This window comes from Akebia trifoliata, chromosome 7 (assembly GCF_017979445.1).
Source record: "Akebia trifoliata isolate Shusen 1 chromosome 7, ASM1797944v1, whole genome shotgun sequence".
NCBI lineage: Eukaryota > Viridiplantae > Streptophyta > Magnoliopsida > Ranunculales > Lardizabalaceae > Akebia > Akebia trifoliata.
Genome location: NC_141381.1, coordinates 2773274 through 2793990, shown reverse-complemented (window position 1 = coordinate 2793990; position 20717 = coordinate 2773274). Strand labels below are relative to the sequence as shown.

Sequence of the window (20717 nt, the reverse complement as noted above, 5' to 3'; positions counted from 1 at the left end):
ATTTATAAAAAATGTAATGATTTATTTGGAACGTTAGGGGAGGGTTTAAGTCTCGATCCCCATTTTCCATACTACCGAAAAACAGAATAATCCAATCTTTCTAATCGAGTTATAAGTAAGAAGTTGAGTATACCCCTTTCAGGGCTTCCCTCAATGTAACTGCTTGAACTAGTAGTATGGAACTCTTGAGGGGACAAGCAATCAAGATGTTAAAAAAAGAAAAATGTATGAAGAAGATCTAGTGGGCATGGCTTCCTCTATCTCTCTTTGTAGATTCATCTCCTATTTTAGGAAATGAGAAGAAACATATACCATTTTTTTTCTTATTTCATGAGAATCGAAATATATTGACCGACAATAATCTCCAACACCACCAAACCCTGACCATTTCACAAATGCAATTAAGAGATGAAGAGTCAAGAGATCGATTTGTTTGCCTTGGATTCCTACATCAATTGAATGCAAAGACAAAAAGAAGGAAAAAGGTGAAAATAACTACTTGTAGCGACTGATAGATTTATCTGCAGCTATTTCCTTCATAATATATATATTTTTGGAAAAAATTGTAAGCCCCCGTCTACATGTACTTCCACCTCTACTTCGATGCCAAAATATGAAATACATAAATTACCATTTTTCTTTGGTCATAGAACGTATGTTACTTGGTGGGATGTTTTTCCAATAGGAATTATAGTTGAATTCATTATCAGACACTTGATGAAAATTCATCATGAAAACCTTATCTCAAGAATTTGGCATTAGCTAAAAGAATTGTGTTCCTTCATTCCACTCTGTCCAAAGGCATGTTTCTTGTTATTGAAATTGAAATCATATATGTTTTCATTATCTCAACTCACATTCTTTTGGTACTTCCTCTCGTTATTTTTAGAACCTTCAACTTGAAGGCTTCTTCTAATGGGTTGTAATCGATTTTGATGAACATGCCTAAATCATCTTAATCGACTTTCTCTTAGTTAATTGCCAATATGAGCTTATATTGGAACTAATGTATAGATTTGAATTAAAAACATGCTATGTAAATGAGACAGTAAAAATAGTTGGAATGAACTTATCGATTTAATTGACTGACTGGGGCACAGAGAAGCTAATATCTTTAAAACCAATTTCACCCCCTTAGAATGATATCTACATCACAATTGATCTCAGGCGGAGAAAAAAAAGACCGAAATACAATCTTTCTATATGCAGAACTCTAACGCACATATTTCTTATTTTTTTAAAAAAAATCTAACGGTAAGAAGAGTAAATAAAAGAACCATTTAGACCTTAATTGACTCGTTTCTATACATTGGAGGATCCCAACGGTCCAGTGATCTTTGAGTAAAAAGAACTTCAATAAGACCCAACCCAACCTAACCTGGCCCGGCACGCGTGTGTTTCATTGCGTATGTGACGTGCGCACATACGCGCATTAAGATTTTTTGACTGGTTGAACCAAACGCAATAGGTTGCAGTCTCATGGTGCCTTGGATATCTATATGCACGCGAGACTTACTCTCTTTCTCACTTACATTAAAGCAAGTATGAAAGTAGGAACTTTTATTAATTAAGCACAAGTGTTATTTCTATTTGATGTGAGACTAAATGTTTAGAGAGTTGTCTCTACAACTCTCAAGAGAAACAAATCAAAGAATCTATAACTTTTTCAACAAACACAAGAAAGAAAATTGCTTTTAGCTTAAGTTTCATCAAAAATGAAAAAAATCATACACTAGCAATACTCAATAATAGGAGGTTTTGAAAAGTCTTGCACCCCACAAACCCAATAAGTAAAAGAAAATTATGAATCCTACCAACATGTAAGGAGAAACTATTTTAATTGCTTGTCATATCATTAATAGGATTCTTCATAGAAAATTAGGAAAAACTCCTTATAAGCTATGGAAGGATTATACACCTAATTTCGGTTATTGTAAAGTGTGGGAATGTTTATGTAAGGTAGAACTCTTAAAAACCAAAAAGATGATGACAGGTTCTAAGACCGTTGATCGTGAATTTTTAGGATATTTATAAATCAATACTTCATATAGATTCTTGACTTTGAGGTCAAGTGAAAATGATCATGAAGCTAATGTTATCATTGAAGCTAGGGATGCAAAAAAAATTAAAAATATTATTCCAATGAAAAATAAAACATCATTGGATATTAAAGGGAAAAATATGCTTGTTGGGGACATAAATGAAAGATCAATAGTTAAATCTTCTTCACAGGATCCTACTAAAGTATTAGAAGAAATAGAACCTAGAAGAAAAGGGTTAAAAAAGAAACTAACCTAGGAGATGGGTTTTATACTCACTTAGTGGATGATGATCCTTTGACTTGTCAACAGGTTGTAATTTCTCCTGATGCAATCATTTGGAAAGAAATCATCAATAGTGAACTATAATCAATTATGTTGAACCATACTTAAGAATTGGTAGATTTACCAAAATACATCAAACCTATTGGTTGCAAGTGGGTATTTAGAAAGAAATTGAAAAAAGATGGGCTCATAGACAAATTTAAAGCAAGGTTAGTAGCTAAAGGCTTTAGACAGAAAGAGGGAGTAGATTTCTTTGATACATATTCTCCAATCTCTAGAATTGCTACAGTTAAGAGTCTTGATTGCCCTAGCCTTGACATATAATTTAGTTATCCACCATATGGATATCAAAACAACATTCCTAAATGGTGATTTAGAGGAAGAAATTGTATGGACCAACCAGAAGTGTGTGATTCATGGTCAAGAGAACAAAGTTTGTAGACTTATAAAGTTCTTATATGAACTAAAACAAACACCTAAGCAATGTCATCAGAAATTTAATTATGCGATATTCTTCAATGACAGTGATAAGTGTATTTATAACAAATTTAGAGGTAAGAATGGTGTGATCATTTGTTTGTATGTAGATGATATGTTGATGATGGGAACTAGTCTTAAAATTGTTGAAGATACTAAAAAGAGTATGCAAGAATCATGGGAAATTTATTGTATCTGATGAACTGTACTCACCTAGACATAACTTTTTTCGTGGGGTTTTTAAGTAGGTACACAAGTAATCCTAGTAGAGATCATTGGACAGCCTTAGTGAGAGTTCTTAAGCTCTTGAGGGGAATCATGGATAGAAGTCCAAATATACTTGACGGGTACAGTGATACTAATTGGATCTCTGGACTCACGTCACAAAAGGGTCAACGAATTTGGATTTTGGTTGGGGTCAGATCAAATATTAGATCAGCATGGTTTGGATCAAGTTGATCTCACCTTGAGGAAACATTTCAAGAGAATCCTGAAAATGGAATGTTCCACTAAAACATTCAGAAACAGAACAAAACTATGAACCATGGAGGATCTAACTTGAATTTTATGTATATTAAGAATCAACAACAAAAATCACAGAAAGCAAAAGCCGTACATACCCATGTTTGAAGTAGACCCTTATTTTGAACTAGGAGTAAAATTAATTAGGTTACAAGGAGCCCCAGTAGATGAAAACTAGAAAAACGGTTACAAGTACAGAAGCCTGAGAGTATCACCTCCTTTTACTCTACCGTTCCCAGTAAGCTCTACCTGGAATCAAGTAACAGACACACACACAAGTTATAGGATGGACAAAAGCAAAGAAACATACAAAAGCCACCCAAGCACATTTGCACACCAAAGAAAAGGCAAGGATCAAACTTTGTTTCTCTTAAAATTAAGTCTGGAGTCCAAACTAAAATGGATGGTCAAGTAAAGGTAACATAAAATCTATGAGGCCATTTGTGGGCATAGTCACCAAGTCGGGGTTTGGGAACAAGTCAGTAAGGGGAAAATTCAGTAAAATCAGAAAATATCGGAAAAAAGCCGGGAAAAAATCAAGCTAGGTTAGGACTTAGGACTATATAATTGTTCCTACTAGTGGATGTTTTCATATTAAACCGAAGTTCCATATTAAATTATAATGAGAAATCAAGAATTCCCATGTGGGTATCATTTATGCACCCATCCACAACAACCACAGATTCACAACATATTCAAGGTTTATACTAATCAAAATATAAAAAAGACCACAATCATGTGTCCAAATTAGGATTCATTAACACATCAAAACATCAAATCAATGCCATTCTCATTTGCATCCTCATTATTTTACGCATTATTCGTGATTTAATCAAGAAGTTAATAAAAGTCACGTATTATATAAAAAAATCGTGATTACATTAGTAAAGGAAGAAAAGTCACATTTTAATCACAATTTTTTCAATAAGTCGGAGACTTTGGTGACTATGTTCGTGGGGGCAAATGGCATTATTTATTTAATTATTTTATAATTTTATTGAACAAGGAGCAGGAGGACCCCTTGGAGATACAAACGAACAAATCAAGAAACCCCTGCATCCCTCTCCCTTTATTTATCCTTCTTCACAAAACCCATCCTAGTCAGCAAATCAAGGATGAAGGGCCATGTACAAGACCTGCAGGCTGCTGCCCAAGTAACCCAAAACTCACTAATCTCCACAGATAATGGACAATTCAGCAGATATTATGATTAAGAATTATGATGTAATATTAGAGAGAGAAAGAGTGGGTTTGACACTATAAAATACTTGATTTGTAATTACAAATAATTTGTTACACCAACTAAAGCTAATTTTAAACTACCCATGCTTACAGAGATAAATTTCAAATTATTCAAGTTGAAGGTTGATTACAGCTGGTCAGAAGAAATATTCAAGTTGAAGGTGTTAAAGAGAGAGGATGACACAAAGTCTCTATTACCTCATAAGTCTTCTAATAAACAAGCATCACTCTTCCCAATCTTTGTTTCCTATAACAACAAAATCCTAGATGAACGAAAAAAACTTGATTTTTCTTTCTAAAATCAATCATCGTCAACCTCTCGGATGGTATCGATGTTGACGACAATAACGATTATGATGATGATGGTGGTTATTGTGATCATCACCATCACCAACATCTTCTTCATCCCCATTATCACATCATCATTGTCTCTAGCATCATCGTGTAAAAGACATTCTTCAAAAAAAGTAAAGTTATTTGAAAGGAGAATTGAGGTATTTTCAAAAAAAGGCCTTCAAAAGATCTTTTAGGTTAATATTTTATAAAGTGTATTATAATCGGCCTGTATCCTCTATCAAGGGACTTTTTGGTACATAATTTAAAAAAAAAAAAAGACCTTTATAGTCATTTTCCCATTATTTTTAATCTATTGAATCTCATCTTCTATCCATCATTTTCAACCTCATCATAATCCATTGTAGAAAACTCTTCAACTTGAAACAAAAAATCATTGTTTTTTTTTTTTTTTGGATAGATCAAAAACCCTAGATTTTTCTTCCCAAAACCAATCATCTTCAAGTTCTACGGTAAATTATTTTTAATCAATTAAACCTCATCTCCAGTCCATTATCAACCACACCTTAATGGCTTATAGAAAACTTTTGATTTTTCTATCCAAATTCCATCATCAAATTGTTCAAAAAACCTTGATTTTTCTTCCCAAAACTAGTCATCTTCAAGTTCTTGAAACTTTCAATAAATTATTGTTAGTCCACCAAACCTCATCTTCAGCCCATTTATTTCATCGTCATCTTAATCCCTTGTAAATAACTCTTCATCTTATAACCAAACACTCTTGAGTTATCTTCACAAAACCGGTTCCTCAAGCTCTTCAACCTCTATAGTAAACTATTTTTATCTATCGAACCTCATCTAGAGTTCATTTTCAACCTCACTTTAATCCCCTGTAGAAAACTCTTGATTTTTCTATCCAAAATTCCATTCCTCATATGCTTCAAAAATCGTATCTTGTTCTTGAGGTTTGAAGGTTGAATTAGGTTGAATCTTAAAGTTGAAGAGTAAGGTTAAAAAAAATTACCCAAAAGGTTGAAAATGATTGTGTCTGGGGGAAAAAAAAATCAAGCTTTTGGTTGCAAAGTGAAGATTAAAGCATTTTGGTCATTTTCATTGTTTATCAGAGAAGACAAAAGTTAAAGGGGAAATGTGATCAATTTTAAAATACAGGCGTAATTCAAATTAGGGGTGCAACTCTGTTCGGATTGGTTCGGGTTAGAGCAAAATCAGAACCGAACCGAATTGTTTTAGAACCGAACCAACCCAAACCAACCATACTTCGGTTTGGTTCGGTTCGGTTCCATGGTTTGGTCGTAAATCGCAGTCGCAGCTGCAACCTCAATCGGAGAGAGAGAAAGAGAGGAACCTGTTGGCTGTTGCAGGTTGCAACCACAAAGATCAGCCGACAGCCGCTGGTAGCCGGTCGCAGAGACTATGATGAGGGTTTCGCAGCCGCTCGCAGAAACTGATGAGGGTTTCGCAGCCGCTCGTAGAGACGAGAGAGACAAAGAGAGACAGGGAAAGAAACGAGAGACGAGGTGTTTTGGCCGATGGTAGCCGCCGGCAGCCGGTCGCAGAGACGATAGAGAGATGAGGGTTTGGTTTTAACTTTTAACCGGTGGCAGTTGCTCACAGAGACGAGATAGAAAGAAACGAGGGTTTTAGCCGGTGGCAACCGATCGTAGAGACGAGACTGAAAGAGAGAGACGAGACGAGGGTTCGGTTTAGTTTCGTTAAAAATGAAAAATGAAAATAAATAAATAAATAAATAAATAAATATATATATATATATATATATATATATATATTAAATTAATATTTTTTTTAAATAAATATTAATTCGATTTTCGGTTTGGTTTGGTATTTTATATTATCTGAACCGAGAACCGAACCGAATTCATCGGTTTTTTATTTTTAAAACCCGAAACCGAACCAATTTAAGTGTAAACCGAACCAAACCAATCCAAATTCTATGGTTTGGTTCGGTTCTCGGTTTGAACCGAATTAAGTTGCACCCCTAATTCAAATGCTCACTAAAACATGGTAGGTGTGTATTAAATTAAAAATAATAAGAAAACCAGTTGTGCATTAGAAGTAATTTCTTCAAAATTACTTACCCATACACCACAGTTTACATGGGACAAAAAAGAGGAAATGACCATACAGACCTTTTTTCTTTTTGGTGTGCTCAAGAGGGTATTTTTCACAAATTTATTAAACATTGTCTATGAACGTTTCAAAAGGTCCTTGTGAGGACAACGTTCCAAAAAAAAAAAAACCCTAAACAGTTCATATCCATATTATCTTACATGAGACATTTTGGTAAATTTTCTCAAAATACACCTTGTACAATTTTTTTCCCCATCTTTTTTTAACGTCCTCATCTCCCAAAATCATCGAGTCCCCATATCCCCAAGAATAACTTCCTTATGGCTTCTTTTGATAGCGCCTCTGAAAGATGTCTAATATGATATCCATGACCAGGAAAAACTTAGCATTAAAATGAACTCAAATCATAAAAATATCCATCTAGACACATATTCCCTGTTCTTCTCATTCTTAAACAAGAATATTATTAGAAAAGAAAAGAAAATAGAATTAGCATCATATACCCAAAAGAGGAAAAAATGACAGAAGTAGTAAATCTAGGTAACCAAATCCCTTTACAATCATGTCCCCCCTCCCATCCCCTCTCTTTATAGGATAGGTAAAGTATATTGAATACGATGACAACGAAATTCCACATAAACTACAACCTAGACGGACTAATTATCCCTCTAAATGCAATAAAAAATAAGATGATTTTTATCTATGAACTCTCACCATAGAGAAAGCCATCAAAAGAAATAAAATGTTGTATTGTTTTGTTTTATCTATATTCCCTAAATGGTGCTCTAGATGAATAATTATGTCTAGATGGAGCTAGATGGACCGCCATGTCAAACATAGCAACGGGCATGTCGTGCATGTCCCCACCCTGGACATTGTCTAAACTTCCTTAGGAATGTGCTCTATCTAGGTGTGTTGGCGTTGGAGTAGACATCTTCTTCTCCAACCAAGCAGTAGAAAATCAAAGATCGAAGGTATGAAGATCACAACGGAGAGAAAGTCCTCATCAGGGCCTATCATCAGAAATCCTTTGTGGTGTGGAACGTGTCATTTCAATATAAAGACATGTAATGGGAAAGCACAACAAAATGACAAATTATAGCTAGGCACACTTGGTATATGTCAGAATACAATTTGTTTTTGATAGATAAAGGGAAAGCAAAAAATACAAACAGCAACAAAAAGGAAGGTCGAGGTGACCAACTAAAGAAAGAGAAGAAAAACAAAACAAAAAAAGCATAGAGCTATGACTCTGCTAGATTACAAAATCTATCCCACCAGACTAGGAAGTCGTTAAAAAACACTCCATTGAACTCCTTGAAGATTTTACACCAAAAAAATAATGACCCAATGACTGACAAGAAAATTTCTTGAGTAAAATGCATCTTTCCATAAAAGGTCCTAGAGTTTCTTTCCTTCCAAATGCCCCAAGTAATCGCAAGTGAAGGAAGACTCCAAATCAACTTCTTAGAGGCCCAGAGCTTGTCCCAAGTTGCAACCACTCCTCAAAGATACCTCTTATTAAACCCTGCGCAATTGTCCACTCCAAACTGAGACAAAAATTGAACCCAAACCTCCTTAGCCACTTTAAAATGCACTAACAAATGGTTAACCGATTCCTCATCTGACAAACACCAGCAAGAATAGTTCGGACCACAAAAACTCTTCCTTCTCAAATGATCTAGCGTTAGAATCCGTTTATAAACTGATGTCCAAACAAAAAAGTCACCTTAAAGGATGCCTTTGGGCCCCACACAACAATATGTGGAAAAATAGGATCCCCACATATGTTAAGATAATTGTAAAACTCTCTAACAAAAGACAACCTTTGCTATTAGTGCTCCAAACTCTCGAATCCTCCCCTTTAGTTCCTTCTAGAACGCTTTCAAGGCAAGCTATCAACTCCAAAACCTCCTAGACCTCCCAATCATTCAACGATCTACTTAACCTCAAGTCCCAACTTGTGCCTCCTATATTAACCACCAAAAAACAAGCTACCGGCAAATTTCTCTTCCTAGAAATTGCAAACACCAAACGGAATTTGTCTTTCAAGGGTCCCACTCCGCACCACAAGTCTTCACAAAACTTTACTTTGTCCCCCCTTCCAACCTTAAAAGTCACTCTTTTTGAATTGGGTGAGAACCTTTAGGATCCCCTTCCAAACCCCACATCCATAAGGATTCTTTGCCTATCTACTCTCCTAACCAAAGGGATCTTCCCCGTACTTAGCCACTATCACCTTCCATCATAACCCTTCCCTTTCCACTCTAAACCTCCACAACCACTTCCCTAACAAAGCCCCATTCAAAGACCTCGTCTTCTTAAAACCAAAACCACCCTAAACTCTAAACCATGCAAATGTTCCTCCAACTAACAAGATGATGTTTACACTTTCCTTCCTTATCGTGTCATAAAAAATCTCTAAATAAAGTCTCAATTCTACTCTTGGGGATCAAAAAAGTGAAAGATAGTATATTTGAATGCTAAAAAAGCACACTTTTGATTGAAGTTAGCTTATATATATATATATATATATTGGCTTGCCAAGAACAAAGCCTTCTAGATACCTTTTCTAACATTGGCTCCCAGATGTTCTTACTTTTATAAGGAGCTCCCAAAGGTAACCCCAAATACAAAGTTGGAAGTGTGCCCTCTAGACAACCCAAAGAAGCTGCTAGTAACTCCACATTCTGAACTTAACCCACAGGGTAAACCTTACTCTTGGTGAGATTCATTGGCAACCCTGTCACAGCTCCAAAGCAAAACAATAAATCTCCAAGGAACCTCACTTGATCCACATCCACATCCAAAAAGACCAGCGTATCACCTGTAAACTACAATTGAGTAATCAAAGAGCTCCCCACACATGACCGGAAACCACCCAAATCTCCATTCTCCACTTCTTTGCCAATCATTCTTCCAAAAGTCTCTACCACCACCAAGAATAAGAAGAGGGACAACGAATCACCTTGATGCAAACCCCAATAACTCTTAAAGAAACCTTCAAGCGATCCATTGACTAGAATGGAAAAAAGAAGTTGATGACACACACTTCATCACCCAAAAAATCCACTTAAAATCGAAACCCATACCACCCAGGATATACCTCAAACAACTCTAGCTAACGTGATCATAGGCTTTCTCCAAATTTATCTTGCACACAAGCCCTGGATCTCCTGATTTAATCTCGAATCCAAACATTCATTAGCAATTAGAACCCCATCCAAGATTTGTCTACCACTCACAAACGCCCCCTGGTTTTGACCTATCACCCTAGGCATCACCTCCTTTGTTATTGTAGCAAGAAATTTAGAAATTATTTTGTAAGTTGCACCCACTACACTAATGGGCCTAAGATCAGCGATGCCTTCCACCCCCGTATTCTTTGGCATCAAAGCAAAAAAATGAACAATTCGCCCCTAGTATGGTCAAAGAAGTCATTTACCACCACCATCAAAGCTACTTTGATCATCTCGCAACAAGTTTTAAAGAAAGCCAGGGGCTGTCTGACCAAACACTAGAAATGGACGTCAAAACTTTGTCCTCCTCAAACGGTCTTTCTAGCCACAACCTTTGCCTATCAAAAATATTTTGATCCAATTTTAATCTTGGAGATGAAGTTAGACTTCCTATGAGCATTGATCATGCGATGAATGAACTTTGTATTCCCATCACCTTTTTTAGCCATCTAACTCTTGATTTCTGCCTCCAACACACCTCTTGCATGTTTACCTTAAACTCCTCATGTAAAGAACCCTTCTAACTCCCCCCCCCCCCCCCCACCGGGGAGAGAGTTCCCCTATCTTCCCTCCTATCCAATTTGTCTAATTCTAGCAATAAATCTTTCTTCATCACTTCCACCCTACCAAACACTTCTCTATTCCACTCCTTTAGTTTCTCCCTACCAAACTTTAACTTTAGTCTAAACACCACCCCTAGTCTTCCAACCGTCACTAAATTCGTCGACCAACTTTCAATGAGATCTTTAAAATTACTATGCAATAACCATATGTTATCAAACCTGAATGGAAAAGGACGTCAAAATAGTGGCCCAACTTTTAATAGAATTTGACAATGATCAGATGCTCGATTAGAAACCGACTCTTGAATAACCTCTTCATAATGTTCTTCCCAACTCGAAGAAACCAAGAATCTATCGAACTTATTCAAGACTGTGTTCTCTTGATTATTTTTCCAAGTGAACTATTTCTTGTTCAAAGGCAAATCCACCAATGATGTCATTGTCAGAGTACAATTTGGTGTTTGTATGAGGTAAGGAGGCGTAAATCAATCCTCAATGATTGTTTACTTAAGAAAATGAGATCATGCTTGTCATCTTGCACCATGCATGGTCCAATACTATAATTGTTTTCAATTGGAATGGCACTTTAGTCTTTCCACGCTGTGAAAATCTATAAATAAAGGTCCCCAAGGATGGGGAAGTCGTGAAGAAGGATGAAAACTCCACATATACACTACCCTTACTCAAAACCACAACAAACTTTTCTCAGCAGAAGCCATTCCCCAAGGAATTAGGTGTTTCCACTTCATTTCTCCTTCCTTTACTCATAGACCCCATTGTCTCTTTCTTCTAATCCCACTTAAGTGTAACGATGTTCAAAACAACTATTAACTTGGTTTAGGTAGAAGGTTGGATCACCTATGTATTGAGACTGTTTCCTTCTCTAAATCCTTTAAGGTCCTAAGACCCAAATTTGAAGTTCTACAACTAGGCTCATTTCCCAAAAATCCTCAACTGCAACCGTTTTGTCAAACAAGGCATACATGGAAAGGAAGGAACACTTTCAAGGGGTATCATTGTACCATCCAAAATAACAGACACGATTTGAATATAAGACAAATGAATGGGCTTTCTGAACTAAGACAACCCATTTGAATATAATGTCTTACAAAAACTAACCTCTACACCCACTAAATAACAAATAACAAAGAGAAAAAGTTATTTATATACAATGAGAGAGATTCCAAATCTCTTATTCATTTCCTCCAAACACCTTTTAATACCTCCTTGCAGAGGCCACAACATTCCACAGAAAAGGAATATTTCCATAGAAATGAACCGCTAGAAGAAAAGGCTGACATAGATCAACTTTAGGAAGAGCCAACACAAAGGTATGGTCAAGGCATAAGCAAGATAATCAAAATTGGAAGATGGCCAAACCCCTAAACCTTTCTTTAGAAGAGATTGATTGCTACACCATAAATGGCATCAAAATAGCAAATGAGTCCATTGAGGAGCCTAATACGGGCGAGGGAGGCATCCAAAAAATATTTAAAAAAAATCAGAGCAACAACAATAAATTGAAGATGGGGCATCATTAGGTCTTTTATATTGGCGAAGAAACAAAACAAATTACTATTAACCACATCCCTCGACATAACTACCTAAAACCTCAATGATAATATCAAAAAGGAAGGGATCCAAGGATCGCCTTACTTTAAACCTCTAAATATCATGAAAATTCCAAATGAACTCCCATTTTAAATGGAAAAAAAAATGCTTGGAAACTGGAGATGTAATTCATAATTCAATGAATAAGGAGACACATACTTCCATAAGTGATTAATTAATTCACAAGTGATCAATGGAGAGAATTTTTCTCAAAGAAACATTCCAAATATAAAAGGCCAATTCGAATGGAATTTTGGATCCCTATACAAATAAAATAGGAAAAAAAACACTTGGTATTGTGTCCAAAGAAAAATAAAAAGATCATAAAGAGAGAGGCACGTCATGATATCTGGACCACAACCACTTACCCCATCCAAAGGGGAGAGTAGGGAACGTTGATGCAAGCAAAAAAGCTAATGAAGGAGGCTATCTCTAAATTGTTTACATTTCTCCAAAATCCACGGCCCATGATATATCCTCCTCAGACCACACCACAAAGTTCTCCACCAGATGATCTATCTATTAGAGTAAGAAAATATGAACTCTTGTAGGGGCCATGACACTTGGGCTCTAGGGGCAGAGCCAAGATTTTCTATCAATGGAAGCTAAATTTGAACTCAATGACTTATAATTACATGAATTCTCTACATAAAGATCTGTTTTCAAAATGCAATGATTCCTACATTTTAGATGAGTTTTGATTATTTATCATAAATAGCTTACTATTGGAGCTTTTGCTCAAATTTGATAGACCCTTTGCTAAACATGTAGGGCAAGAGTTGAAGATAACATTCATGATTGGGGCGTTTCTCATTTTAAATGTAGCATATTTAATGCACATTCAAATTAGTTTGCAGACATTGTTGTATGAGATCCTAATACTAATTATGAACTCGATAAGGCCTATACTGCAAACCATTAGCATTTTGTACACTTTCCCTTTTTTGTGGAACCTCTTTTAAGTTAAGACTGTCTTTCGTAGTTTGAGTTTGGTTTGAGTTCAAATATAAAAAAAAGTCCATGCCCTTCCCTTAAAAATGCAATATCAAATGATTAAAAGACATCTAGTTGGGGGTGTGAATTTTATCACCAAGACAATGTTGGGGAATATAATTGGTCAAAGTATTTATCAATTGGTCGTCCTTGCAACTCTCAAATTTAATAGGAAGCGTTATGATATGCTACTTCCATTCTAAATACTTTAGTTTTGTTCTAAATTCCAAATTGAGATAAACGGCCTTTTAATATAAATAGAAGCATCTACTGCTATTTTGCACCTCGAACACATTAAATTCATAATCTTCCACTCATAGGTAGGCATTGTACTATTTGCCTTGATTATATAAATATATATATTTGATGCTTCCAATCCAATCTACAATGCCTTCTCAATCCTCTCTTCAAGTTAGTTTAGTTATTTTGAGTTAATGAGCCTTCTCTACCAATCAAAACAATAAAAATTTACTTGGTTTGAATCATGTTTCAATTGATATTAGATTTCATATCTTAATTCTTTCTGCAACTTGAATTGGTGGGGGGCTCCAACTATCTTTAAGAAATATTCACATGTATTTATGAAGGAAACGATTATAAAATTGATTTTTTTTTATATATATAAAATTAATTGAATTTGTTTTGCAAATATTTTTTGCCCCCCCCTTGTCGATGTTGAAACGCACTTCCTAATTCTCAGGTCTATTTTAAGAGTACACTATATATAAAGCCTTATTTTATACAAACCACAATATGCATGGAATGTGACATAGAATATGCATGAGGGCTGTGATTATCATGGAATGTGACATAGCATTTATATGCACATTGCTCACGTGTTGTCTAAGATGCAAGATGATAGAAGAAATTCATATAATTAATCTTTTTTTGCACAAAGATTACTAATTTAAACAAGCAACAAAACATAACTAGGATAGAAATGACTAAGACCAACACACTTGCATATGATAAGGCATAGAATATGTGTACATCTGGTATAGATTAATCTCTCAATTCTTTCTTATAATAGAGTTTTGAAGCTTTGCTTACGTTCTAGAACTATTTCCTCAAAAAAGTAGTTGAACTATATCTAATCAAATTATAGGATAATGATTGAATTTAGTTGTGGTATGTAATTCTCAGTTGCTTCAATAAGCTTCACATTGACATAAGTCCATGACCATATAAACATGCTAATATTGGTAGAAGTATTATATTAATTATAATATTTGTAATTAGATATGATTCATAATAAATTTTATATTACTAAAAGATGGTTGAAAGGTGAAATATTATCTTTGTTATGTTCTTGTATTTTAAGGAGATGCTTTGATGCATTTTCATTTGTGAGAAGTGTGAAAATAACTACAAAATCAAACTTTCAAACATATAGCGGCAGATTTCATGTTCTATAGCGGTGGAAAATCGAAAGAAACCCTAAATTTCAAGAAAACAAACATCACATTGCAAATAATTCATAAAATACACAAAGCAACACAACTATACACATCTACATCATGAAATTGCAATTATGAAAATCGAAATAAACCCTAAATTCCAAGAATTCAATAAAACCTTAACCCTAATTAATTTTACCTCATTTACAGTATCGATCGGCCTTCTTCTTCACTCGATCATCAAGAGCGTCCTCGACCGATATCGCTTTCGACTTGGGATCGTACCCAAACTTCTTGGCCTCGACAGGGAACAGTTCATCGTACTTCATACGCTTCGCTGCATCGATGGTGTAAACATCTCCAGTAGTTTCTCCATCTCCACCGTCCGTTTCTTCGATCAAACTTACACCAGCTTCATCAGACGGTTGAACTTCGTCTGATAGGTTCTCCTCCTTCTTCTTCTTCTTCTTGTGCTTCTTCTTGTCGATGGATTTGAGCGTAGCGAGTGTTCCCCCTTTGAAGGTGAGTCTTCCAGCTTTCGCTCTCTCGTACGGACTCGACATTATACGCGTAAGACCAGACACTGCCGAGTGTGGTATTCATCTGGGAAACGTTTTAATTGTTATATATGGATCGGATAAAACCTGGAATCCGATTGTTCGATCCGAAAACTTTAGGATCTGGAATTTGGATTAGTAGTGCAATGGGTTAGTTCCGCTTAGGTTCCTAATGGAGCTAGAACTGGATTACTGGAATCATTAAATTTTATCGGTTTCGGTTTCTATTGGTTCAGGTCCGGCTCTCAAATTAGCTGAACCAGAACCGGAATCATCAAAAAATTTCTCTTTTCAATCCCTATCGACTTTTATGATCAGTTTTGCTTCTTAGTCGGTTCGATTTCAAGAGATCCAATTCCAATTCAGTTCCGATTAAATGGGATCTAGAACCAAGGTTTTCAATTCCAATTCAGTCTGATTTAATTGGTAACCATTGACAGCCCTACCGGCAATGATCCTATCTCTGAATAGAGGATTTGGAATATTCTTTGATAAAAAAAAAACATAGAGATATATAGATTGGAAAATGCTGAAGTACATTAAATTGTATATCGATTCTCACACCGTTGACGTGTATGTATGTAAGAAACCATAGATGCTTTTCATGAAGATAGGAGTGAAAAGCATCTATGGTTATTTGCACACCTCCACATAAGCAACAAGAGAATCGATGTACATTTCAATGTTACTCCTGCACAATTCATGTAGATTATATATTTGCATATCTATAATTTGTAGATAATTTTATTTTTTTTGTTAGATGTGATTCAAGTAGCTCTAATTGTAAAATATTGATTTGATTTGTTCCAAAAAATGGTAAATCTTACTAGAATATTACATAAGATGAAATGTAATAAAGTGTACTGTGATCCATTCAATCATATTTTTATATTAGATCGAATCGTTAGATGCTAAGATTTGAACTAACTTGGTTATCCTATCCACTAGGGTTTATAATCATCATCAAAATTATCCAAAAGATCTTATTCTTCTTTATAGTATCAAAATCATTGATATTTTGATCAATCTCTAAGGTCTTGGTGCCCTATTGTGGGTGGCGTCGTTGTTGCCCGTCTGGTATTTCATTTCAATGTTTTGTTCCACCAAGCCATTCATCCAACCAATCACCACTTTCTCTATTACTTTGGATTCCTATTCATGGGTTTCGCATCCATTATCATCTCTCATTAGAATTTCATTGAATACCCCATATGCATCAACCTCTTCCTCCACCTTCCACTCAGATCCATTTACTAAATATTTTGTTCAACGGTTCTTGTGCCAACACTCATCGATCCACTTTTGCCTCCATCCATCATCTCCATGAGAAAAAAAAAAGTCAGAAGAATAAAGTGGACAAAGAATGGAAATCGATAGTTATGTGACCAACTGTATCCACATTCTCTATTTAATATGAAATTCACACCAAGAATCAATTGCACTGGGCTTTCAGTTAATCTGAAATTTGTCAAATCAACGGTGATCAAGTTTCTTAGCCCAAATGGCCTCTGAATCCTTAGTGATCAAGGCCCCCTAACTTGAGTCTATGAATCTCAATCATCAAGCTTATTTTATCCTAAAGAGCCTTTGAATCTACAAAGATCAAGCTTTCTATTGATTTTGAGCCTCTAATGTATAGTGATCAAACTCATCTTGACCCATTGTTATTTTTCGAATTAAATTTGACAATTTTCAATCTAAGCTTAAACCGGTTATGGCTTTAATCAAGGTTCATTCGAGTTGAGCTATTAGCTCTTCATTTTCTTCTAACTCATCTTGGCATAAGCTCCATCTTCTCTACGAAGGATGTCTTCTTCAACAACATGAATTTGGTTGGGAGATTCTTCATTGAAAAATGTGTTATTGGTAACAATTTATTTCCTCAGTGGCAACTATTAGTTTCAACAAACTCATGTTGATTGTCGATTACTATAAGTTTGAGGAAGAGTGTTAGATTACCACAGAAAGCAATGTAATAAGGTGTAGTATGATACACCCAATCATATTTTTAGATTAAAGCGCACCATTAGAGGTTAGGATTTGAATTGATTGTGATTATCCTATTTATTAGGTTTTGTTATGGTCTATATAAATCTTACTAGGGTTCTGTAATAATCATCAAAATTATCTAAAAGAATTTCATTCATCTTTAGACCCAATCTGATTCAAATTGAGTTAGGATTCAATAAAGTTCTTATTCATCGATATCAGTATGGTATCAAACTATTAATAATGGTTTTATAACTCATCCAGTATTAATTATTTGACTTGCGCAAGATGAGATGATTCGGATGAGAAGAAAGAGATAGACAATAAATAATTCAATATAAAGCTAAGTAAGTACTAGCTACCTTCATGCAGAAGAATACTTGAATAAAGAGCCAACTGTTTGATGATCACCTTTTTTATTTTCAAGCTAATCCCTCACCTTGACTACACTTCATTTCAACTTGATCTCCATGGGTAACAAGACAAGATATCAGGTTTGAAAATAAATGGTAACAACAAGGCCAACTAAAGCATAAGGCTACTTAGGCAATCACCTTGACTACTAATGCATGTTCTACTTCATTTTTTTTTTTTTTTCTAATAATTATCACTTTGATTTTAAAAAATAAAAATAATAAAAACATTAATTTTTATTGCACATCCTTAGCGAATGTCCGACACAACACCCTCTACCCATACCCATAAAATGAGTTTTTCGGGTATAGTGGGTTGTAATTATGGGTATTTATGGAGTGTTTACTCCAACTGTACTACCCATAAACTTTACCTATAATTTTTTTAATTTTTTTTATTCAATTCAAATTTCAAATAAAATTAGAAATCTTGCCATCCAAAATTCAAAACCTAAATTTTTGAATCTCGTTCTTAATCAACAAAAAAATTCAATATTTAAAATTTTAAAATTCAAATTTTCTCCCTCCAAAATTTAAAATCTCAATCGAGCAAATTCAAATTTCAAATTCCTCCCACCAAAATTTAGAATTTCAGCCAACAAAATTCAAAATCTCTCTATAAATATGTTGAGTTCCTTTCTCATTTTCTCACATTTCTACTACATCTTCTCTCTACACTCAACTCTACTTTTTCTCTAATAGATTTAAAGCATTCTAATAGATCGTTATCCTAACAGTTTAAGAGATTACCTCAGGATTGACGATGAATCTGATGAAGAGATGGAGTTGTTAACAAGGGTAGTCATGGAAATCAAGTAATTGACCCATCGAATAAAATGTCGTCGTGATTCTGTTCATGACCACACTATCATTCATCGTAATAGAGTTGAAGGTCATAAAAAACTATAGCATTATTATTTCATTAAAATCCCTATATTTCCTAGCCATTTATTTCAAAGATGATTTTAAACTTCGGTGAAAATTTACAATTCATATTTCATCCAAAGACGTGATACCCTTGGAGCTATTGGACTATCTTCCCTTCAGTAGTTAACAGCCATACTAAGAATGCTTGTTTATAAAGCACTGGGAGATTCAATGTACGAGTATGTGTGAATCAGAGAAAGTATGGCCATCAAAAGCTTACGAAAGTTTGTGGAAGCTATTGATGTAATATTTGGTAGCGAGTACCTACACTTACCAAATTTAACGACATCATTTGATTGCTAGCAATTGACGAACAATGTAATTTTTCTAAGATGTTGGAGATTATCGATTATATGCATTGAAAGTGAAAAAAATGTCTAACAGTGTGGTTAGGGATGTATATTGGTCACTCTCATGAACAAATAACAATTTTAAAAACCTTGACTTTACGTGATCTTTGAGTTACGAGAATCTTTTAATAATATCAATGTACTTGATTGGTCAAATATTTTTTTATGAACTTGTTGAAGGACATGCCCCTCTTGTAAATTATACGATTAATGGGAACGACTACTCGATGGGCTATTATTTAATTGATGGTATCTATTTGACTTGTTTAATTTTTGTAAAAATAATTACTTGTCCATAAAGATTAAAGAAATAATATTTTACTACACAACAAGAGTCAGCAAGAAAAGATATAGAACATGCATTTGGGGTGTTCCAAGCACTCTTTACAATCATACGTGGATCAACTCATTTTTTGGATGAAGGAACCCTTGCTGATATTATGAAAGCATGTATAATTATCCACAACATGATCATTGAAAATGAAAAAGATACCGATAATTTTGAGTTTGATGCATTTGATGCAAGTCCACCTGTATCAATATCGCATGCACATACATATCAATTGGTAGACTTCACGGAAACCCTTTGTGATATTAGAGACATGAGTAGACATTCTCAACTATAGTCGAATTTGATCAAGCATTTGTGAGAATGACATGATGAAGAATAGGAAACTAGTATTTTTCCTATTATTTTTAAAGAAACGTGCAAAATTGTTGTACTACATATTTTTCTAAGTACTATAAATTTAAAATTTGCTTATTTTTTCTTAATTTTTTTTATAGTGTAATGTTAGTGATTGGTAAATGAAGTTGAAATTTGAAATTTGTATTTTCACTCGAAATTAAAATATATTTTTGCAATACTACCAATATAGTTAATCGAAATACAACAAACTATACATTTATTGAAAATTAAAACATCTTTTTGCTAAAATCTTCATCTTAAAGTCGATATAATATTTAACGACATTCAGATCCATGGTATTAGTGTTAACTTGCAATATTCGCTCATTGTGCATACGATCTTCCATTTCAATTTGAGTATTCTCCATTTTAATTATTTATATCTCAATTTCTAATTGTTTGTTATGTTGAGCTAATAGTTGATTTTGTCATTCGATTATCTTACATTCTAATTTAAGTTTATTTTTCATATATTTATCTAAAATGATTCTTGTTGTCATATCTTGACTATCTTCCTTGTCTTTTTATTTTTAATCGTCGCCTTATTTGAGGCCTTTCTACCAAATGACCTTTCCATATTGGTAAAATATCCGTTATCATCCTTAAATTAATTGAATATGGAGTTGTAGGAGAGGATGAAACATGACTTGCATTGGTAGAATTTTTCAACTTCTTCGTGTTGATCATATTAGTCCATTTCCACTCATTTTTCAATATTTTCCAACAATGCTCATAAGTAAATTATTTTCTCGTAAACTCCTTGTACATTGCTCTAGTTTCATTGAGTTGAAAATGATTAAAAATTATTAAAATTGAAAACTATAAAAACAAAATATAGATCTATAATTGCAATAACAAGATGATTATCCTGTCTTCCTCGATTTTTCTATTTTGTTGATTCCTTCAATTTATTTGTGCCACCCAACAAACTTACCACATTTTATGATAATTTCAAATGATCTTGTTATAAACACCCTAATTTGAACAGGCCCCATTCGAAATGTCCAAAAAGTGTGTTTTAAA

General features: G+C 34.4%; 1 protein-coding gene across 7 annotated transcripts; it reads right to left on the bottom strand.

Annotated features, from left to right (window-relative positions):
• Positions 1-1243: 1243 nt before the first annotated feature.
• LOC147397975 (uncharacterized) lies at positions 1244-15376 on the bottom strand. 7 transcript variants are annotated; one of them, XR_015179708.1, is made up of 4 exons: positions 14971-15375; positions 3422-3572; positions 3015-3291; positions 1244-2364 (listed from the first exon to the last, which is right to left on the bottom strand). XR_015179708.1 is itself a non-coding variant. In XM_086447065.1 (3 exons), exon 1 carries the CDS (start codon positions 15332-15334, stop codon positions 14972-14974), a length of 363 nt encoding a protein of 120 aa, XP_086303191.1. In that variant the 5' UTR covers positions 15335-15376; the 3' UTR covers positions 1244-2364; positions 3539-3572; position 14971. The 7 variants fall into 7 exon arrangements, 3 of the variants coding, with proteins under 3 accessions (XP_086303191.1, XP_086303193.1, XP_086303192.1); XR_015179709.1 differs by having other exon boundaries at positions 3267-3291; XR_015179710.1 differs by lacking the exon at positions 3015-3291 and having other exon boundaries at positions 3539-3572; positions 14956-15376.
• Between the last annotated feature and the right edge of the window lie 5341 nt (positions 15377-20717).

Bases quoted from the DNA above. Each gene is read 5' to 3' on its own strand.
- LOC147397975 (XM_086447065.1), bottom strand. From the start codon at position 15,334: ATGTCGAGTCCGTACGAGAGAGCGAAAGCTGGAAGACTCACCTTCAAA.